This window comes from Labeo rohita, chromosome 20 (genome assembly GCF_022985175.1).
Source record: "Labeo rohita strain BAU-BD-2019 chromosome 20, IGBB_LRoh.1.0, whole genome shotgun sequence".
In the NCBI taxonomy this organism is placed as follows: domain Eukaryota; kingdom Metazoa; phylum Chordata; class Actinopteri; order Cypriniformes; family Cyprinidae; genus Labeo; species Labeo rohita.
The window spans coordinates 19,238,097-19,260,531 of NC_066888.1; the positions used below are offsets into that span (position 1 = coordinate 19,238,097).

Sequence of the window (22,435 nt, forward strand, 5' to 3'; positions counted from 1 at the left end):
CCTCTAGAACCACTGCTGAAAAACCTACTTTTGCAAACTAGTCCTAGGTTTTTCACTCAATCTGAAAAAAAAACACTGCAGTACAATTGTCTGGACTCTCTAGGTCAATAATTTTCAAAAAAAATGTTGAAATTGACTGTTTAGAAAAGGGGCCTATCAAAATGTACCCAAAAGCCTATGAAGCCAAAATGAAAAGTCAAAACTCGAAATCTAGAGAGCACATGTGAAAGGTGATTCTAAACAAGCATGCGAAGTGTTAAGGAGATCGGAGCACAGCTGGCGCTATAACAGTCATAAACGTTAAAAAAAACATATTTACCTTGATTTGCCAAATGTGTCATATGTGCTTAAATGCTCAAAAGCGTTTGAACCCCAGTAATCGCTGCTTGCAGCTATATTTAATGACAGAATTTTCATTTTTGGGTGAAGTAAACCTTTAAAAATGCTTTACTTTAAATTCAGTAGAACCCATGGAAAAAAACATGAGCCGCTTTTTCATGGCCCCCTTTTTTATTCGTAAGGTGAACTGAGGTCCACGCTGATAGAAGTCGTCCCCTCTCTTGGAGCCCGACTCTGCTGATGAAAGAGTTGAAAACTGACCCAGAGATAATTATAATGAGAAGGAGATCATTCTCTTCACCCGCTGACCATCAGTCACTGTCCTCCTCACGGGCGTAATAAAATCGTCCATTATTTCCCCTCTGCCGTCTCCTGCCAGCTGCCAGGAACTTTTTACTAGGTGGTAAATATAAAACAGCCTCAATGTCAGACTTCTGCCAAACGGCCCTTTAGGGACATTTTGTTTCAAATGAGGTGATATTACTGTCTTAGGATGATTCAGGGGCAGTTGTTGAGGTAGACAATTCTTCCTCCACCTTTTTCTGTCTTTTATTGGTGGGTTGTGCTGCAAAACAATTGATGTGATTGGATGTGTCATTTTAGGAAACATACAGTGGTTGAGAACATTCTATTTTTGGCATTCTTTAGAGGGGCAAACTGTTTTGCAGACCTGCAAAAAACAGTCGCATTGTTGAATGGAAAGTGCACGACACGACACACACTCCTCGTCTATCTTTGTACTCACACCTGCAGTGTCTGGGGACCTGAGCTGAATGTGTCATCACTACAGCTCGAGTGTTATGCTTCTGTTATGCTAGTCTCTGCTAGCTTCATTTGCTGTTTACATTTAAAATCACGCAATTCCTGGACTAATGACCTTCTGTTATCAAGTGCAGTAAACAAAACAGAAGTTGTTTGTGGCTGATCTTATACTAAACTCTCTGTCAGTACATTTGCATGCACAACAGAAAACCACTTATTGTGAGAAATCAACGTTCTTGTTTTCATGCACTGTGTTAGCATCTGGTTCACACTGCGTTTTCCACCCTCTTAGACTTAGACATGACTCAGAAGTTAAAGCACAGTATACAGTTAAAGTCCTCATGAAATCAAAATAGTTTTTTGGCTTTTAATATGAATATGTTAGCCTTAAGATTATCTATAAACTAGTGTGTTTCAAAACAATGAAAAAATATGCATTTACCGGATATACGCATTCAAAACTTAACAGCCTTTAACTTCCACCAGTATGGATCAATGATGACATCACCCTGCACCTCAGCTTCTCATTAAACATTCTGTCCAATCAAATGCTCTCTAGAATCCGAAGTTATATATGCTGTATATAAATTATGTAAATAAATAAAAAAAATAGGCGTTGGGACTGCTTTATATGTCTCGCCCTGTCTTACTGTTTCATTTTAAATTATGTCAACACACAGAGCACTTCAGTGGACCTTTAAGCTTGTAGATAACTTGTAGATAACTTAACTTACTACCACATCCATCCAATGAAACCAGCAACTTGGCAAAATCATGATCAGGTAACACAGAGTAGTTTTGTGAAGGTTTATGTTGTGATAATGATAGACTGTCCATTTATTCAACTTACACTTATTCCACACACTTACACTTTATTCCACTTACTTACATGAGTAGCATACATATAGTGCATAATTAAATGGCCATTAAATATTATTTCCAGTTCAACTTACTTTATAATATGAGAAGAGGTATCAAGGCCACCCTCACTGTCCACAAGCTCCAGTTGTTTGTTATTTGTTGGAAAAGAATTGAAGGGATATTTTACCCAAAAATTAAAATTCTGTCTTTAATTACTCGTCCTAATGTTGTTCCAAACTCATTAGACCTTCGTTCATCTTCGGAACACAAATCAAGGTATTTTTGTGCACAGTTCTCGTAGCTTCATAAAATTACGGTTAAACCACTGATGTCACATGGACTATAATTACAAGGACTATATCCACGTAATTGTTAGAATGGTCACGGATCAGCGATCTCCATGTAAAACTGATCGTGCAGACCCAACCGTATGTAGAGACTTGAAACTTGGAGGGATGGTAGTTCTCACACCACCTACAATGTGACCAAGGCTTGCCCCAATTGGCCTGAAAGGGGTGCTACGGCGATACAAAATTACTCATAACTCCTAGTGTCTTATGTTGTTGGAGTCCTTGAGTCACACCGGACAAAACGCACACATCAGATTCGATCGTGAGCCTGGCAAAATTTTGGGGAATTTCACTTTTTTTTTTTTTTTTAAATCTACTTTTGCGAACTAGTCCTAGGTTTTTCACCCGATTGGAACCAAACCAGTGCAGAAAGGTTCTCTGGAGAGTGAATATCAATAATTATCCAAATAAAAGTTGAACTCACCATCGCAAAGGGATGCCAAAGTGTTTGAAAAGGGGCGGGGCCACTTTTAGTAAAATGCTTATAACAAGTGGAATGAGATATCTTCGGCAAACTCAGAACACATATGTAAGAGCTCAATCTGAGGTTACAAAACAAAAATCGTGGAGCTTGGCTACTTGGTGGTGCTATAAGAGGGGAAAAAACATAAAAATGGCTATAACTGTGCAACCATTTGTCATTTCAACATGAAAATCAGTGTGCATGGTCTTGGTCCAAAGTGTCTAGAAGGACATTTGCATATTTTGAAAAACATGGCCGGCATTGGCCGACAAAGTTTGAGCACCCGTTAGACAAGATTGGAACGAAACTCAGTGGGCCTGTTCGACGCACAACCCTAAAGGTCTGTAGAAATTTGAAAGAAATCAGTCAATATCAATCTGTGGTTGATACTGCATTTTTCAAGGGTGCAAACGATTGTAAGTTGCATGTTTTTTTGCAAGTATGAACGATATTTGTATCATATGATAGAACTATGATTGATATGATTGAGAAGATGTAAAAAACCTACTTTGGTGAACTAGACCTAGGTTTTTCGCTCAATTCTTTGGACTCTCTAGGCCAGTAAAAATGTTAAAAATGTTCAAATTTACCCTTTGGGAATCTATAAAGGGGTCATTTAGAAAAAGGGCTTCTCTAAATTTACCCAAAATCCTACAAAGCCTAAAGGAAAACTCAAAACTTCACAAAACCTGCTGAGCACATGCGACAGGTGATTCTAAACAAGCATGCAAAATTTTAAGGGGATCAGACCACAGCTGGTGCTATAACAGTTCAAATGGACTCAAAAATGCTACATTTCAATGGTAAATGACCTGGATTTGCCAAAAAATTTTAAGTCATTGATTTAGTTGGGTACAGCCTTGCTAAATAAGATGTAATGTCTTTTTCCTTATATGCTTAAATGCCTTAAGTGCTTGAACCTGGTAATTGCTGCTTGCAGCTATGTTTTATTGATGTCCTTGCTACCTTTCTTGGCCTTGAACGTGTCAGTTACGTTGCTGTCTATGCAGGGTCAGAAAGCTCTCGGATTTCATCAAAAATACCTTAATTTGTGTACTGAAAATGAAGTTCTTATGGATTTGGAACGACGTGAGGGTAAATAATTAATGACATAATTTTCATTTTTAATTTTCATATATATATATATATATATATAGTAGAGTTTGAAAATATATTGAAATTTATATTAATTAAAAATGGCCAATGAGTTTTATATAATTTTAATAATTTACATGACTACTCCAGATCTAGAAATCACACTTCTAAAACTAGACTTCCTCATATATACAGATTTTTCAAGACAGAGGGCACTCTGGTTCTGTAAAGGAAAAAAAATATCTTGATTTTTTTTTTTTTTTTAACCCTTAATTTGATGCTTTTTGCTTTATTTTCAGTCATTTCACATATAATTTATTTAATTCAAAATATGTGCTTCAGTTGGCCAATCCAGTTTTCCAGAGAGCCATGTAAAATACCATACAGACTGAGTAAACACGTTCACAAAACACACCTTGCCTCAATCAGTGATAATGAAACGCCTCTAGCAGTTTCAACTGTATGTGTTTGAGAAATCATTTTAATTTCCACATCCTTTTTTTCTGCGTCACAGAAGAATAGGGAGCAATAATGTCATTCATTAGTGTAGAAAATAATGTCTATCTACACACACACACACACACAGAGGCTCTGTTGTTCAGCCTCTGCAGATCAAAAGCCCTCATCACCGCTGAGAGTTCATTTCTGGAAACATCACTGAGCTCTTTGTTAGCTTATTTTTAAAAATGCTGTTTGTACTTGTTTCTGGGTTTTAATGGATCATAAAAAGTCTCCGTATGGCATCCTCCAGGCCCTCATGATATCAAAGCTCTTGTAAAACTACAATTTATGTGCATCATCTGAAGAAAAATGGTCAAAAGTACATTAATGCATCAGAAATGGCTTGCGATGTTAAGACTGCTCTTTGGTTCACATTGCAGATACTGTTTGGTGGTCGCCCTGGGTTATCTAAGCTTCTGCCAAATCACCCGGGTTTACGTCTTTGATTACGGAATGTACTCTGCAGATTTCACAGGGTAAGAATATGCCTTTCTGTGCGAGGTTTCTGAGCTTCGTTGTCTGTGTTGTCTACTCACTTCTCTCTTTGTTTCTCCCCGACAGACCGATGATGGTCATCACACAAAAGATAACCAGTGTGGCTTTTGAGATCCATGATGGTGAGTGTATGTGTGTTTGGTTAAAGTTTAGAATACACGCAGGAATGAAGCATTGGGATTCTGTTGTGGATGCTGTTTCGGGCGGCTGCTGTTGTGATTGTCAAATGTGCTGCCAAAGGGCCTGAGAAACTAATTAAAGAAATGGAAGGCAGCAGGATGAAATGAAAGCAAATGAAAACAAGCCTCCCTCCTTCTCTTCACCCCTCTATTGTTCCACAGGGTGACAGATTACCCTTATGATGTGTGCTCCCTACACCGCACTTCTTAATATTACCGTTATCACTAATTCATTTCTTTGTCCTCTGCTGAGATCAGCTGCTGGCCTGCAAACCTTTGTCATGGAGATTCTTCGAAACCGAGTAGATTCCCTTAAGATGTACTCTCTGTTTTATCTTCACTGAATGTCTAGTGCAGGAGTAGGATTGGGCGATATGATTATTTATACTGTGCAGTCTGTGCAGTATGTTTTTTGCTGCACATACTTATGTTGAATTTAATTTAATTTATTTTTTTTTTAATATAATTTTATTTTTTATTATTTTCAGTTTGTCTTTTTTTATTTTTTTTGTGTAACAGCGTAGATTTTATTTGGTTTTGTTGCATGTTTAATATTGTTAATTGGTGTCATTGTTAATTTTGTTAAATTATTTAAATTTTTTTATTATTTTTAATTTGACTTTGTTAGTTTTAGTTTTTTTGTTTAACAAAGTTTTTATTTAGTTTTTGTTGCATGTTTAATTTTATTTAATTTTTTTTATATATATATATATTTTTTTTATTATTTTATTTTGTATTATTTTCATTCTGTCTGTCAGTTTTAGTTTTTTTTAGTTTAACATAACATTATAGTTTTTATTTAGTTCTTGTTGCATGTTTAATATTGTTAAATGGTGGCATTGTGTCAGATGTTGTCGATATGGTTTATGTTGCACATAGTTATGTTGAGTTTTATTTTATTTTATTTTATTTTTAATTTAATTTATTTTTTTGTATTATTTTCAATTTGTCTTTGTTAGTTTCAGTTTTTTTGTTTAACATAACAGTTTTTATTTAGTTTTGTTGCATGTTTAGTTTAATTTTTCATTATTTAATTTTAATATTTTAAATTTGTCTGTTAGTTTTAGTGTTTTTTTAGTTTAACATAATATAAAGTTTTTATTTAGTTTTTGTTGCATGTTTAATTTATTTTTTTTTATTTAGTATTATTTTCATTTTGTCAGTTTTAGTTTTTTTTTTTAGTTTAACAGTTTTTATTTAGTTTTTGTTGCATATTTAATATTGTTAATTGGTGGCATTGTGTCATATTGTCAATATGGTTTAGGCTGCACATAGTTATGTTGAGTTTTATTTTATTTTATTTATTTTTATTTATTTTTTTATTATTTTCAGTTTTTCTTTGTTAGTTTTAAGGTTTTTTTTAGTTTAACATAACATAGTTTTTATTTAGTTTTTGTTGCATGTCAGATTTTGTTGATATGGTTTATGCTGCACATAGTTACTTTAGAATTTCTTTAAAAATGTAATTACATTTTATTTAATTTTATTTAATTTTTATTTTATATAATGTTTTATTTCATTTCATTTATTTTATTTTATTATTTTCAATTTGTCTTTGTTAGTCTTATTTATTATAATTTTGTTTGTTTTTTTTCTTTTTGTTGCATGTTTAACATATACATTTTGTCAACACAGTCTAGTTTTATTTCTGTCTAGTGGTAATTTGATGCAGACATCATGCCATTTTAGATCCATGGAGTGATGAAAGAAACATTTAGCTCATGTTACATAGCATGATGCTTTTTTTTCACACTGATGTCAGACATATCATTAATTTGTTATGAGTAATTGTATCTTTTAGTGTTCATCGTAGTCCAGATAAATATAGAACATAATCAAATAAGATGAAGTACCTTTCATTTGGAAAGTATTTAATTCAATGGATTATCCAAAAATGGACATTACCGTGTGGTTATTCTCATTGATTTCTAGTACAAATAACTATATTGTGATATACTCTTTTACTGTGATATAAAATTACTCGTTTTGTGATATGAATTGTATGTAAGCTGTCTACCGGGAGTCTTATAAAGTGGTTTCACTCGCCTTTTGCCCTGAATAACCTGTCATTGATATTCCCCATGGTCTGTAGGACACTAATAGTCCCCCATAGAAGTCCTTGCTGACGTCCAACACTAGCTCTGGGAAATGTTGGTGCTTATTGTGGGTGAAGCTCTGTCCCTGCACTGTTGCTGCTCCCTGGGTCGGTCATAAACTTCAATGAAAACATTTCAAGTGACTCGTCTTGTTATGTGCATAAGGGTGGCGATAAAACAACAAGAAATTATTCAAGCCACTTACCCTGGGTCGGCCTGCTTTGTCTTATCGGGTGGGAAGACAAACAACGGAGGCAGAAGAGACTCATGAGTCGACCACATGAACTCTGAGCCAAGTCAATTTACAGCACATTTCTTCCCTCTCTAATTACCTCTGTAAATCAGGGAGAGGCCAGGCAGTGTTAGACAAAACTCACAAGCTTAGAAGGGCCTACGGTATTTCCACTGTGTTCATATGTAAATGCCAAGATTTCCTGCCAAATTGTATTTCAGGAATGGTTTACCCAAAATTACAAATCTGTCATCGTTTATTCACCCGAATGTCATTCCAAACCCGTATGACTTCTTTCTTATGTGGATTGAGGCATTATCTATAATCTATATCTACTATATGGGACTTTTATTGTGTATTGAAAGTGTTGGTATTGATATTTTTTTGTGTGTCTGTGTTTACAGGAATGGCGAGGAAAGAAGATCAACTAAACCAAAGTCAAAAACTGTTGGCCATAAGGTATGTAGTTTAAAATGTTAAAAAGAAATAATGTAATTTTTGGTCTCAAAAAATAGTTGCTCTGCTCTTTATGTTTCAAACTACAAACTAACTCAAGTCTCTTTACTAGATTTGTTGTTGCTCTTGTCCTAATGCAGTTCTAACATTATTTTCTTTGTTTGTGTTTGATTCAGACGGATGCCCAGTTTATTGGAATACTTCAGTTATAACTGTAATTTCATGGGGATTTTGGCTGGTCCCACCTGCTCATATAACGATTACATTGCTTTCATTGAGGGCACCCCCTATCGCCACAGAGACCTTGAGACCAAAGGAAAAGTCAATGGGAAGAGCAGACTAAACGACCCTTCACCAAATGTTCGTTTTATTAAGTTGTTTGTATTTATTTTTTTTTTTTATAGAAGTTCACATGACACACCGATTCACATCACAGCTTACAGGTTGAACAAATGTTGTACATGACCGTTCAAAAGTCTGGAGCAAGATATTATGCATTTATTTAATAAAAAATACAGTAAAAAATATTCCTGTGATGCAAAGCTGAATTTTCAGCAGCATTACTCCAGTCTTCAGCTTCACATGATCCTTCAGAAATCACTGTAATACACTGATTCGGTGCTAAAGAAAAATGTATTTTTATTATTTAGCTATTGTGTAATATGTTTGTGGAATCTGTGATACATTTTATTCTACATTTATTTCTAAATTCTTTTATCAATATAAAATTATTATAGAAATATTTTATAATAAGGTAAAAGTCTTTACTCTCGTATTTTAATTATTTAATGCGTCCTTGTTGAGCAACAGTACTTTTTTTTTTTTATATATATATGTACTGACCCCAAAGTTTTGAACGGTAGTGTACATTAATTATTTTTTACTCAAAATTAGGTCACACTTTATTTTAAGGTCCAGTTCTCGCCTTTAACTAACTATTAACAACAACTTTTGCCTCAGTAAACTTCTAATTACTGCTTATTAATAGTTAGTAAGGTAGCTGTAAAGTTTAGGTAATGGGTAGGATTGGGAATGTAGAATATGTGCTTTATAAGTACTAATAAACAGCCAATATGCTAATAATATGCATGCTAATAAGCAACTAGTTAATAGTGAGAATTGGTCCCTGAACTAAAGTGTTAAGTTGTAACAAAATTATTAAGTTGTACACTACCAGTCAAAAGTTTTTGATGTTTTTAAAGAAGTCTTTTCTTCTCACCAAGCCTGCATTTATTTAATTCAAAATACAGCAAACGTAGAAATATTGTGAAATATTTTTACTATTTAAAATAACTATTTTCTATTTGAATATATTTTAAAATGTAATTTATTCTTGTGATCAAATCTACATTTTCAGGATCATTACTACAGCCTTGAGGTCACATGATCCTTCAGAAATCATTCTAATATGCTGATCTGCTGTTCAAGAAACATTTTTATTATTATTATTATCAATATTTAAAACAGTTGAGTACATTTTCAGAATTCTTTAATGAATAGAAAGATCCAAAGATCAGCATTTGAAATAAAAACGTTTTTGTAACATTATACACTATACCATTCAAAAGCAATTTTTGACGAAATTATAGAAATTAATACTTTTGTTTAGCAAGGGTGCTTTAAATTGTGATGGTAAAGACGTTTGTAATGTTACAAAGATTTTTATTTCAGATAGATGCTGTTCTTCTGAACTTCCTATTCATTAAAGAAACCTTAAAAAAAAATTCACTCAGCTGTTTTTAACATAATAATAATAATAATAATAATAATAAATGTTTTTTGAGCAGCAAATCAGAATATTAGAATAATTTCTGAAGAATCATGTGACTGGAGTAATGATGCTAAAATTTCAGCTTTGAAATCACAGGATTAAATTACATTTTAAAATATATTCAAATAGAAAACAGTTGTTTTAAATAGTTAAAATATTTCAAAATTGTACTGGATTGTGTACTGGATTGGTAGTGTAGATGACTGGCCTGTTCCAAGTTCATTACAGTTTGTGCATTTCTGTTTCTCTACAGACAGAGGTCATCCGTAAACTGGCCACCTGCTTCATCTCTCTGCTGGTCTTCCTCTCCGTCTGCAAAGTCTGTCCTGTGGAGCGTAACGTTGATGATGATTTTATTGCCACCACGCCCTTCTATGCTCAGGTGGTCTACCTGTATTTGTCCATGCTGACCACCCGGCCTAAATACTACTTTGTTTGGACTCTGGGTGCGTGGACTTCCTGCCTCTCCTTCTCTTCCCATCTGGCTAGATCTCTCTCTCTTATTGTTGTATTGATCATTTTTGGAAGATGCTGGTTTGTCTCATCTTCTCTTTGCTTGTGTTCTGATAATGGATATCATATTTTGATTCTTTCAGTTCATTCGCAGGGGCATAAGACAAAATCAATCTGCAAAAAGACTTGACTAGCCTGCAAAAATGTTTAAATTTCTATCATATTTTTGCAAATTGATCACGTCTTAGAATAATAAGTGATGCCTGATTTTAAACAGGCATGACACTTCTTTCACTAGTCTGTTTTCCTATTTCCAAGTTGTCCTTTCTCTCCCCCGATGTGTTATACATGTGTCTATTGAACCAGACTGGAAAGAATAATTTAATCAAGTACGAGCTGTAGTTTGTCTTTCACATTCCATCATTATCGTTTATGCTGTACCTTGGGCATGATTAATTACACATTAGGATGCATCATCCATCATCAGTTGTGCAGACTGGTTGTGTGACCCATTTGAATTGGGATCAACATCTTACACAACACAGACTTGGTTCATATGGCTTGTGTTTTACTGCCCTCTTCAGACAAAAGATGGAACTAAAACTCATATTCAAAAATAATTCTGCCTATATTTAATGTACTTACATTTCATGCTCCTTTGAATTATAAAACATTACATCACTACATAGTTTCATTATATAAAGGTAGAAACAAACTTTGGGGCATTCTGGGTTTCTTAACATTTATTATATCTGATGTGAGTATCCTGACACTCATGCTGTCTTTCTAAATAGCTGATGCCATCAATAACGCAGCAGGATTTGGATTTAATGGGTACGACAGTAATGGTTTGCCTCGATGGGATCTTATTTCCAACCTTAGGATCATGAATATCGAGGTCAGTTCCGATGCTTTTAAGTTGTTTTTCCCCTCCGAGTGAATCGGAAGTGTTATAATCAGTCTTCTCTTATATTTTCAGCTTGCCACCAGCTTTAAGGTATTCCTGGATAACTGGAACATCCAAACAGCACATTGGCTTAAAAGGTAAGAACAGGAAGAGCACATTTTGCTTTTGTACACTAACGTTGAAACCTTTGGAGTACGAATATTAATGCTTTTGAAAGCAGTCTTTAGTATTTGCCAAGGCTGCATTTATTTGATCAAAACTACTGTAAAAACAGTGATATTGGGAGATAACATTACCATGTAAAAGAACTGTTTTCCTCTTCAGTATATTTGAAAATGTAATTTATTCTTGTGATAACAAAGCTAAATTTACAGCAGCCATTACTCCAGTCTTAAAGGAGAAGTCCACTTCCAGAACAGCAATTTACAAATAATTTACTCATCCTCTTGTCATCCAAGATGTCTTTCTGTCTTCAGTCGTAAAGAAATTATGTCTTTTGAGGAAAACATTTCAGGATTCCTCTCCATGTAGTGGACTTCATTGGTGCCCCGAATTTAAACTTCCAAAATGTAGTTTAAATGCAGCTTCAAAGGGCTCTAAACGATCCCAGCCGTGGAAGAATGGTCTTATCTAGCGAAACGATCTGTCATTAAAAAAAAAAATTGTCTACTTTTTAAGCACAAAAACTTGTGTAGCACAGACTCTGGGATGCGCGTCCACGAGTCGTTCTGGAACGATTTGTTCATTTTGAATGAATCTTTAATGTGAGTCGGGAAGAATGCGTCACCTCGGGGAGTGATTCGTTCAGTCGCGCATGCGCAACGTCCTATTAGCTTGTGTACTGGAATTAGTTCACCTGTTCTTCAGTCTTCAGGTTTTTTGAGTCGTTCGTTCATCTTATGGGGCTGTCACGTGATGTTGATTTTGCTAAAATTAACGAAATGACTCAAAAAGATTCATTCATTTTGCTGAACAAGACTCAAAGGTCCGAGTCGGTAAAATGATCCGAATTTCCCATCACTACTATGAATCACGTCTTCAAATCTCCACAAGTTCATCGTCTGTGTACTCCGGCTCAAAAAGGTAGAGTATGTCGAAAAACTCTTAACTGTTATTTTCTTCTAGAACTTCAGAATCGTCCGACATCATTGTACCTTTTTGTTTGTAAACAGCGTTTGACTTGCACTTTCTTAGTCTTTGCGTGTTCGCTTTGTAAACACTGGGTCTGTGGTTCTGTCTACGTTCCACGTGACCTTTCGACGTGATTTAATAGTACGTGACCGCGCATCTCAGAGCCTGTGCGACACAAGCTTTTGTGCTTAAAAATATACAAATTTTTTTTTTCCGAAATAAATGATCAATCGTTTCGGTAGATAAGACTCTTCTTCCTCGGCTGGGATCGTTTAGAGTCCTTTGAAGCTGCATTTAAACTGCATTTTGGAAGTTCAAAATCGGGGCACCAACGAAGTCCATTATATGGAGAAAAATCCTGAAATGTTTTCCTCAAAAACCATAATTTCTTCATGACTGAAGACAGAAAGACATGAACATCTTGGATGACAAGGGGGTGAGTAAATTATTTGTTTATTGTTTTTCTGGAAGTGGACTTCTCCTTTAAGTGTCACATGATCCTTCAGAAATCACTCTAATATACTGATTTCTGCTCAAGAAATGCTTCCTATTATGTTGAAAACTTTTGTGCTGCTTAATATTTTTGTGGAAACTGATTGAATAGAAAATTTAAAAGAATAGCACTTATTTGCTATAGAATTCCTTCGGTAACATTATACTTTTTTTTTTTTTTTTATCAATTTAATGCATCCTTGCTGAGTTAAATACTAATTGCTTAAAAAGCAATCCTTCTGATCACAGACCTTTTGAATGGTAGTGTAATTACAGTACCTGTCACTCCTCTACCTTCATAATTAGAAAAATGCTGTGCTTGTTTAAAATAATGGGCATCCTAGATTAAATAAGGAGTGTCACCACAGATCTCTGTGTGAGATGGCTCCATCTACTGGTCATTTTGAACAATTATCCATCAATTAAAGGAGAAGTCCACTTCCATAACAAAAATTTACAGATAATGTACTCATCCCTTTGTCATCCAAGATGTTCATGTCTTTCTTTCTTAAGTCGTAAAGAAATTATGTTTTTTGAGGAAAACATTTCAGGATTTTTCTCTCCATATAGTGGACTGCTATGGTGCCCCGAGTTTGAACTTCCAAAATGCAGTTTAAATGCAGCTTCAGACGATCCCAAATGCGGTTGTAAATGATCCCAGCTGAGGAAGAAGGGTCTTATCTAGTGAAACGATTGGTTATTTTCACAATTTATATACTTTTTAATGTCAAACACTCGTCTTGTCTCGCTCTGCCTGAACTCTGTTTTTTTTTCTGGTTCATGACAGTTAGGGTATGTCGAAAAACTCCCATCTCATGCTCTTCCTCAACTTCAAAATCGTCCTAAATCGCTGTTTTACCTTTTTTGTTAAGGGTGTTTGATCTTTGCATGTTCACTGTGCAAACACTGGGTCGGTACTTCTGCAGTGATGTAGGATGATTTTGAAATGATTTTTGAAGTTGAGGGAGAAAATACGATTGGAGTTTTTCGACATACCCTAACTGTCTTGAACCAGAATACACAGAGTTCAGGGAGAGCAAGACAAGACGAGCGTTTGAGATTAAAAAGTATTTAAATTGTTTTTTTTTTTTTTTTAATGAAAATAAACGATCGTTTTGCTAGGTAAGACCCTTCTGTCTTGGCTGGGATCGTTCACAGTCGCATTTGGGACTGTATTTTGGAAGTTCAAAATCGGGGCACCATATCAGTCCATTATATGGAGAAAAATCCTGAAACATTTTCCTCAAAAAACATAAAGGACTGACTGAAGAAAGAAAGACATGAGCATCTAGGATGACAGGGGGGTGAGTACATTATCTGTAAATTTTTGTTCTGAAAGTGGACTTCTTCTTTAACCTGTTGTCATCATAAGCAAAAACAGACTGACAAGTGATACAAGGCAAAAGCATTAGATGAAAAGATGAAGAATCATTTCCTTCCTCATTTTACTGATATGTTAGCATGATTATTGCATATTGTTTTATGATGTTATTTTGTTATGTTGTCTTGTAGGGTGTGTTATGAACGTTGTCCCTACAACCCCACTGCTGCAACCTTCCTGCTGTCAGCTATGTGGCATGGGGCTTACCCAGGCTACTACCTCACCTTCCTCACTGGCATCGTCATCACTCTTGCAGCCAGAGCTGTGAGTGACATCACATTCTACCAAACATGAAGTTCACTTCACATAGGGAATAGTCTTGGCCCTTTTATGTAATGTTGCCATTTTCTTGGCCATAAACAGTTTGGCAAATGGCAAAATGACTGTCAAAAAAACAACAACAAACAAACAAACAAATGGGCATTAGGGGTAAACTTGTTTCTGTTCCATTCACCGAATGGTACAAAAACTATTCCAGTTTTTCTCAGGTGTTTACTGAACTTTTTTTTCATTATTTCTTTTTTGCTTTTTTCATTTTATTATTCTTTTCATTTTTATTTCATTTCATTTTATATTTTAGTTTATTTTATTTTGTCTTTTTTATTTGATTAATTTTTATTATATTTTATTTCCTTTTATTTTATATTTATTTTATTTTATTTTATTTTTGGTAAATCAGTAATGGTGCCCTAAAACGAAGTTAAGGGTGAAGAAATACATCATAATTAATTATTTAATTTAAGTAATTTTTTTCATTTTTTAATTTAATTTTATTTGTTTATTTTATTTCATTTTATTTGTTTTCATTAATTTTATTTTTGGTAAATCAGTAATGGTGCCCTAAAAAGAAGTTAAGGTTGAAAAAATGGGTTGTTAGTTGTCATTCCTCCCTTTTCTAATGTCATGTTCCCTGTTCTCCTTCAGGTGAGGCATAATGTAAGACCGTACTTCTTGGGTTCCCCAGCCCTCAAGTTTGTGTATGATGTCATCACATGGGCAGCCACACAAATTGCCATTTGCTACACAGTGGTTCCTTTTGTTCTGCTTTCTGTGGGCCCCTCGCTCAAGTTCTACAGGTGGGCAGGACAAACAAAAACAGATACTAAAAAAAATACATAACTTTTATTTCATTCATGAGTTGACATTCAACCGTCTCCATCACTTTGTAGGTCATGGTACTTCTGCATCCACATAGGCTGTATACTGCTGGCCATCGCGTTGCCAGTGAAACCACGCCACCTGCGGCTGAAAGAGCAACAGCCTGCCGTACAACCGAGCCTGGAGAGCACAGACAGCAACAGGAACCAGAAACAAAAAACAACATGAGTCCTGGAACACCTTACCCATCTTCTATACACACACAGACTGGGCAAATGTACCTATTCTCCAGCCACACATGAAGAGAGTCAGATAAACTAAAGCTCACAAATAAACCAACCAACCAGCCTCTGTCTGGACTGATAGAGTAAGTCATCTCTTGGCTCAGTATAGTGGTACTGGGATTAGACAATGATTTGAGAGGATGGAATCAAATCTGACTGGTATAAGAAGAGTTTTATTGCCAAGTGAACACTGTTGTATAAATTATGTGACCTTGCCTTTGTAATTCAACTTGTCACAGCAAGTATTAGTGTCCTAATCTGGTGGTCTTGTATTGGGCTGTAAATATGGTTTTCTTGCAAGGGACAAGGCCAATAGCACTTGCAGAAAGCTGGCAATATTATATTTGAAACAAAGAGCTTTCATGCGGTAGGGGTCAAATAAATATGACGAACTAAACTAACAGGAATAATAATAATGAAACTATAGGAAAAAGAAGGTTCTTTTTGAAATCAGAAAGACTGAATTAAGATTTGATTTCATTGAAAACTGGGCTCTCGGCCCTTTGTCATGTTATGTTTGTTATGGTCTGTCGTAGCGTCTCGTCCATGTAGTCTTCACATAAAACTCTGAAAGTTACACATAATACATTCCAATCTAAAGACCAGAGATTCTTTTGTCACAAACGAAAGCATTTCTTAGACTAATCCAATCTAAAATGGGAATTTTGGAAAGTAGTGGAATGGTAAAGTAACGTCCAGCAAAAAAAAAAAAAAAAAAAAAAAATGGATAGTACTGTTAACTGCATGACTTTCGCGAGTCAGGCGGGTGGTGATTCTGTATGCACAGTAATGCACATTTTGTATGGCCTCAGTCAGCTTCAAGGTCTGGCCTGCTGAACGTTGGAAATGAAGCTGAAGTTTGTGTTAAAGATATATGAAATTGTAGAGGATGTCCACTGGATTTGTTTGAAACATTACGTTCTCTGTGTGGATCTGGAACATTTGTTTTTTGCAAATTATGTGATTAAAAAGGTCTTTTTACTACTCCTTTGTGGTCTGTTTGTCTTCTGATGAACGATTTTGCAATTCAGTAGTGAAATGCTTGAAACGCGTTGGTAATTTCTGTATTCTCACATGCCTCAACCTGGATAGTTCTCAACATCTGCCCTTTGCTCTGCAGACATAAATCGTGCACTTTGCGCCACTACAGACAACAATAAGTTACTTGATCTTGCTGACATCATATTATCCACCTTATTTGTGACTCTGGACCATAAAATCAGTCATAAGTAGCATAGACACTAGTAGCAATAACTAATACATTTTATGCATCAAAATTATCAATATTTCTTTTATGCCAAAAACCATTAGGATATTAAGTAAAGATCATGTTCCATTAAGATATTTTGTAAATTTCCTACTGTAAATATATCAAAATGTAATTTTTGATTAGAAATATGCATTGATAAGACTTCATTTAGACAACTTAAAGGTGATTTTCTCAATATTTCAGATTACAGTCTTATCCTAACAAACCATACATCAACTGAAAGCTTATTTATTCAGCTTTCATATGATGTATAAATCTCAATTGAAAAAAATTGACCCTAATGTCTGCTTTTGTGGTTCAGGGTCTCATTTTTCAATGCGGATATAAGCCTTTTTCAGTTCTCTTTTCTGTTTGGTTCATTAGCTGCAGTACACTGTAAAAAATGATTTGTTGAGTCAACTTCAAATAATTTGTAACCTGGCTGCCTTAAAATTTTAAGTTCAGTCAACTCAAAAAAAGTTTATTCAACTTGAAATGTTAAGTTATACTAAGTGACAACTTAGATATTTGAGTTGAATCAACTTAAAATTTTAAGGCAGCTGGGTTACTTACCCATCTGTTAAGTTTAGCAAACACAAATATCTAAGTTGTCACTTAGTACAACTTAACATTTCAAGTTAAATAAACTTATTTTAGTTGACTGAACTTAAAATTTTAAGGCAGCGGGGTAACAATTTATTTTAAGCTGACTCAACAAATTGTGTTTTTTATTTTTTACAGTGTAGGGAAATAATGAGAAAAATAACAAAGTGCAGTAAACAGTAAAACTGTTTGCCCTACAAATCAGTGTGTTCATAATTTAGATAATACATTTAAAAAAATATGGTAAAACACACCAGTTTGCAATATCAAGCAGCAAAACGAGGTGTTTTGTACAGCTGAAAATAGCTGGAAGTGAAGGACACCGGAAGCCAGACACATTAAATTTACAAATGGCCGCGCTATGTCTTTCTTTCTTTCTTTCTTTCTTTCTTTCTTTCTTTCTTTTCTTCCCAAGCAGTATACATTTATTTTGTCCTTGTTCCAGTGGTATAATTTATTATAATATAATAAATATACTTTTTTATAAAGAACAATGCGAACAATCTTTACAACCTTTGATTTGTCAAATAATGTCAAAGTTTATTGTTTATTTATTTTATTTATTTTTGCCAAATTATGACAAAACAAGCAAATGTGAGTATTTAGGGTAGGCCTACATGATATGTCAGGTAGAACAAGATGAAATACACAGGATGATATATTCTACAATTGCTGCGTAATGTAGTATCACTTCCCACATACTGTATCACATGTACTCGTGTGCTGATTTGAGTAGGCCGTGACGTCACGCAGTGTGTTGTCAGGGACTCGCCCGCCCGGGAAGAAGCTTAAACTGCACAGCGCTATGCTTCGTCAAAATGGCTGTTGTTAAAGATGGTGAATAGGAAGAGAGAAGCGCCGTAGACCGAGAAACGAGAGAGAAATACGGCTCTCTAAACGGACCTTCAGACAGCAAGGCATTCCAACGTTTCTTTTCTGTGAGGTACGTCTCGTAACAGAAGGCAGTCGAAGGGTTTAAATCGCCTTTGTCGGTTGATGCCGCGTATGATTGACAGTCCATATAGCCTCTTAAAAGACAGTAACGAGCATCAAACTGTAGAATTAAGCAGAATTAAACATCCACATCGAATAAGATGTAGCTTTTTAATGTAAATGTACTCATGTACTGATACGGTTCATCAGGTCATAGTTGTTTTGATGGCGATTAATTGATCTGTCATAGTGAGTCAGTGCGAGCCACTGCCCGTCTTGTTTATTTCTGGAAATACATTCTTTAATATCAAATTACAATAATGTTTAGACAGGCAAATATATTAGGATTAACAAGCACTTTATTAAGGCGCAGATAATAAAATGTTTTGGGGTTTTATTGGGCTGCTACTCACCCAAGTCTGCCTTTCTCTCTGTCTGTCTATGTATGTATCTATTTATCTATTTTTCTATCTGTCTGTCTAAAAAAGTAAATATAACTACATATAAGGTTTTGTTAGATTTTTATATAAAAATACAGCAAAGCATAATATGTAATGTGTAGCTATTTTTATTGTTTTATGTAATACAGTGTGCTTCTTAACAGTCTTTATAAATATCTATATATTATAAAGCAGCATTATAATTGCAGGGCTGTCAGTCATCTCAGCATCTTGTTGAAGACTCTAGGCGTGAACCACTCTTGGTCGCCATAAATAATGCGTGATGCCATTCCAGAGCAGACAGACAGACAGCAGTCACGGCTAGAAATCTAAAGGCATTCGGACAAAAGCGGAGGACAGTGTGACACTGAGTGGGCTGGATATATGGTGTCACATAGTGGTTTATAAGAATAACTTAGGTGTCATGTTTCACTGATAGAGCTTTAAAGAGCCGACTGGATTCCTGAGTGAGCTGCCATGTTCTCTTTGTTGTTGTCCTGTTGTTTGTTGAGCACCTGTCTATTATCCTCCTCTTTAATTTATCTGTATTCAAGGTTAAATGAGGGTCACATACTGGCGCATATTAAATAAGGGTCAAATGCTGTCAGATATTAATATTAAACATTTATTTGCATTGATTTGTGGTTGGATTTTTGCCACACAGGGTGGTATAGAGTGTTGCGTGTTGTCGTGTTCATATTTAATTGATCTGTTTATTTATCTATCCAGCAATCACTCTGTCATTCTTCCTGTCATTCTATGTGTCTGTCCATTAATTTATTTATTTATGGTTTCACCAGGAATAATTTAACATTTTTAATGAAATGTTGAAATGATAAATGACAAATATCCAAATTAAAAATCTCATATAATGTTATTTTGTAATTATATTGACGTCAGTTGCTGTTTTTCATTACTATTGTATGTTTTTTAATACATTGCAATAAAACAAACAAATACGTAACTAAGTTTAATAATTAAATTAAAATGGAAATGTTATTACACTACCAATCAAAAATTTTTAAACAGTAAGATTTTTAATGTTTTTTTTAACGAAGTCTCTTCTGCTTACCAAGCCTGAATTTATTTGATCCAAAGTACAGAAAAAACAGTAAAATTTGAAAAATATTTTTACTGTTTAAAATAACTTTTCTATTCGAATATATTTTAAAATGTAATTTATTCCTTGTGAATTCAATGCTGAATTTTTAGCATCATTTTAGCAATCTCATATTCTGATTTGATAAAATCGAACTAATCAACTGTTTTAAATATTGATAACAATAATAAAAACAGTTTCTTGAACAGCAAATCAGCATATTAGAATGATTTCTGAAATATCATGTGACACTGAAGACTGGAGTAATGATGCTGAAAATTTAGTTTTGTTCACAGGAATAAATTATGTTTTAAATTTTATTAAAATAGAAAGCAGTTATTTTAAATAGTAAAAATATTTCAAAATTTTACTGTTTTGGCTGTACTTTGGATCAAATAAATGCAGGCTTGGTGAGCAGAAGAGAATTTTTTAAAAAACATTAAAAATCTTACTGTTCAAAAACATTTGACTGGTAGTGTAGGTACGAAATTGTCTATTTAACAGACACTTAAGCTAAATATTTGCACTAATTTGTGTGTCTGTGGAGGTGTTTGGAGAAAATGAATAGTTATCTCTTAGTTATGCTTATCTGTGCCAGCCTCCTTTCTCCTGACATTTAAAGTTCATTGCTGTTCTGATATCACCTGTCACTGTGATAGGCCAACTCAGCAATTTAACATCTCTAGCAGTTAATCTTGGAGAGTTGACTTATATCGGTTACTTATTTCTCCCTGTTATCCTCCATCAACCTACTGCAGTATTCTGTTTATGTTTTGACTGTCTCTGTTCACAGTCTGTGTTCTGAAAGTGACTAAATGTGTTTCTACTCAGGGTGTCATAGTGAGTGGCAATCATGGACACCACAACCTCCATCAAGATGACCACTCTGGCCATCCAGAACCTCTTCAGCTATGTGGAGGAAGAGAATCTGGCTGCTGTCAAAGCCCATCTTGACAAGTTCAAAGAGGTGGATGGTCGAAGCGATGTAAGTTACATCTAAAAAAAGTCAAATAAAATGTAAGATTATCAGTTAAAATTTAGGGATATCAAATTTTTTTTTTTTGTTTGTTTGTTTGTTTTTGACAGAATGGACAGACTCCTCTGATGTTGGCCTCAGAGCAGGGCAGTCTTGAAATTGTTCAAGAGCTCATCAGAAGGGGAGCAAATGTCAACTTGGATGATGTGGTGAGAAAATACCCACTTTAGCTTTACAAAAAGAGTTGACAGGTAGTCGCTTTTGTTTCGGTTCAAACGCTGCAGATATTCACATAACATTTACCAACCAAAAGTGGTGCAGACATTCTCAGTGATTTTTGATATCATTTCTGGATAGCAATTATCAGCAGCTTATTACAATGTTGTTATAAGAAAAAGCAAACTAAATAGACAGGACAGCTGCTATCTGCTATAATTAAGTAATCCATAAAATAATAAATAGTACAGGAGAAAAAAAAAAAAAAAAAAATAAAAAAAAAAATATATATATATATATATATATATGTATATATATATGTGTGTGTGTGTGTGTGTGTGTGTGTGTTATATATATTAATAATAAATAAATAATATAAATATTTAGATAATACATATACAACAATATATATATATATATATATATATAATTAATAAAATAAATATTCAGATAATACAGATTATATATATATATTCAGATAACACAGATCATATATAAACAAGTAATCGTGATTAATCGCATAAAAAATAAAAGTTGAGTTTGCCTAATATATGTGTGTGTATTTTTAAGAGAAATGTTATTTATGTACAAAATATTTTTATTTATATATAATATAAATTATATAAAAATTATAATAAATACATATACTTGTAAATATTTCTTAAATATATACATGAATGTGTTATAATTATTTATGTTTATATGTATATATATATATTCCTTCTACTTTATTGACTGCAGCAATCTACAGAGCATTTTTTTATTTCCTCTATTTTTTTTAATTATTCAAAATTAGATTTTTTTTTTTATTGAAAAATTAGACATTGAATAGAAACCCCCAATAGAAACCTTTCTGTTTTTCTGTGCAATATTTTCACCATATATTTAAAATCTGTATAAGATGTGGTGTCCATTATAATTGTGGCGTAGGGCTTTTTTTCTAGTACATCTTCTGTGCTCTCCATCACTGTTCCCATGGTGACATTAGCCAATGGTTCAATGGTTTCCATAGCGACCCGTCTCTGTGCTTTTCCCTGATAGGACTGCTGGTCCGCTCTGATCTGTGCAGCGAAGGAGGGGCATGTGGAGGTGGTGAAAGAGCTGCTGGAAAACAGTGCTTATATTGAGCACAGAGACATGGTGAGAAAATTGAGTTGCAGAAGTTTGTATCAAAAGCAATACGTACAATAATCACATTTGAAACTGAAACACATTCTTATGTAATTATCAAAACTTAGAGAGGTGGCTTTGTGTCTTGCAGGGGGGTTGGACTGCCCTTACTTGGGCTTCATATAAAGGTAGAGTTGAGGTGGCCAAGGTCCTGCTTGAGACTGGGGCAAACCCAAACACCACTGGACAGGTAAAACATGCATGGTATAAGCACATACAAATCATAAAAAATCAATAATAAGTCCAAATTAATATATGCAATCATTGACTAAGATTTCATGCATTTCATATGGTTAGCAATACAGCGTCTACCCCATTATCTGGGCAGCCGGTAGAGGCCATGCAGAAATTGTGAAACTCTTACTGGAGCATGGAGCTAAAGTCAACTGCTCCGATAAGGTGA

At 34.4% G+C, this 22,435-nt stretch overlaps 2 protein-coding genes across 8 annotated transcripts in view; both read left to right on the top strand.

Moving 5' to 3' along the window:
* mboat2b (membrane bound O-acyltransferase domain containing 2b) overlaps nucleotides 1-16,330 on the top strand; it is a 37,961-nt gene extending 21,631 nt beyond the window's left edge. The window contains exons 2-12 of one of the 3 annotated variants that reach the window (XM_051138500.1): nucleotides 522-742; nucleotides 4,752-4,847; nucleotides 4,933-4,988; nucleotides 7,778-7,832; nucleotides 8,006-8,189; nucleotides 9,854-10,046; nucleotides 10,848-10,951; nucleotides 11,033-11,097; nucleotides 14,096-14,228; nucleotides 14,889-15,040; nucleotides 15,134-16,330. In XM_051138500.1, coding sequence (XP_050994457.1) covers nucleotides 4,825-4,847; nucleotides 4,933-4,988; nucleotides 7,778-7,832; nucleotides 8,006-8,189; nucleotides 9,854-10,046; nucleotides 10,848-10,951; nucleotides 11,033-11,097; nucleotides 14,096-14,228; nucleotides 14,889-15,040; nucleotides 15,134-15,290 — 1,122 coding nt within the window. In that variant the 5' untranslated portion in view covers nucleotides 522-742; nucleotides 4,752-4,824 and the 3' untranslated portion in view covers nucleotides 15,291-16,330. The remainder of the gene's footprint in view (nucleotides 1-521; nucleotides 743-4,751; nucleotides 4,848-4,932; nucleotides 4,989-7,777; nucleotides 7,833-8,005; nucleotides 8,190-9,853; nucleotides 10,047-10,847; nucleotides 10,952-11,032; nucleotides 11,098-14,095; nucleotides 14,229-14,888; nucleotides 15,041-15,133) is intronic. The other 2 variants (XM_051138501.1, XM_051138499.1) reach the window with 2 other exon arrangements.
* A 1,610-nt stretch (nucleotides 16,331-17,940) lies between these two features.
* Nucleotides 17,941-22,435, top strand: part of kidins220b (kinase D-interacting substrate 220b) — a 31,271-nt gene continuing 26,776 nt past the window's right edge. For all 5 annotated transcript variants that reach the window (XM_051138486.1, XM_051138488.1, XM_051138489.1 and 2 more), the window contains exons 1-6: nucleotides 17,941-18,141; nucleotides 20,502-20,655; nucleotides 20,757-20,855; nucleotides 21,904-22,002; nucleotides 22,124-22,222; nucleotides 22,330-22,431. In XM_051138486.1, coding sequence (XP_050994443.1) covers nucleotides 20,524-20,655; nucleotides 20,757-20,855; nucleotides 21,904-22,002; nucleotides 22,124-22,222; nucleotides 22,330-22,431 — 531 coding nt within the window. In that variant the 5' untranslated portion in view covers nucleotides 17,941-18,141; nucleotides 20,502-20,523. The remainder of the gene's footprint in view (nucleotides 18,142-20,501; nucleotides 20,656-20,756; nucleotides 20,856-21,903; nucleotides 22,003-22,123; nucleotides 22,223-22,329; nucleotides 22,432-22,435) is intronic.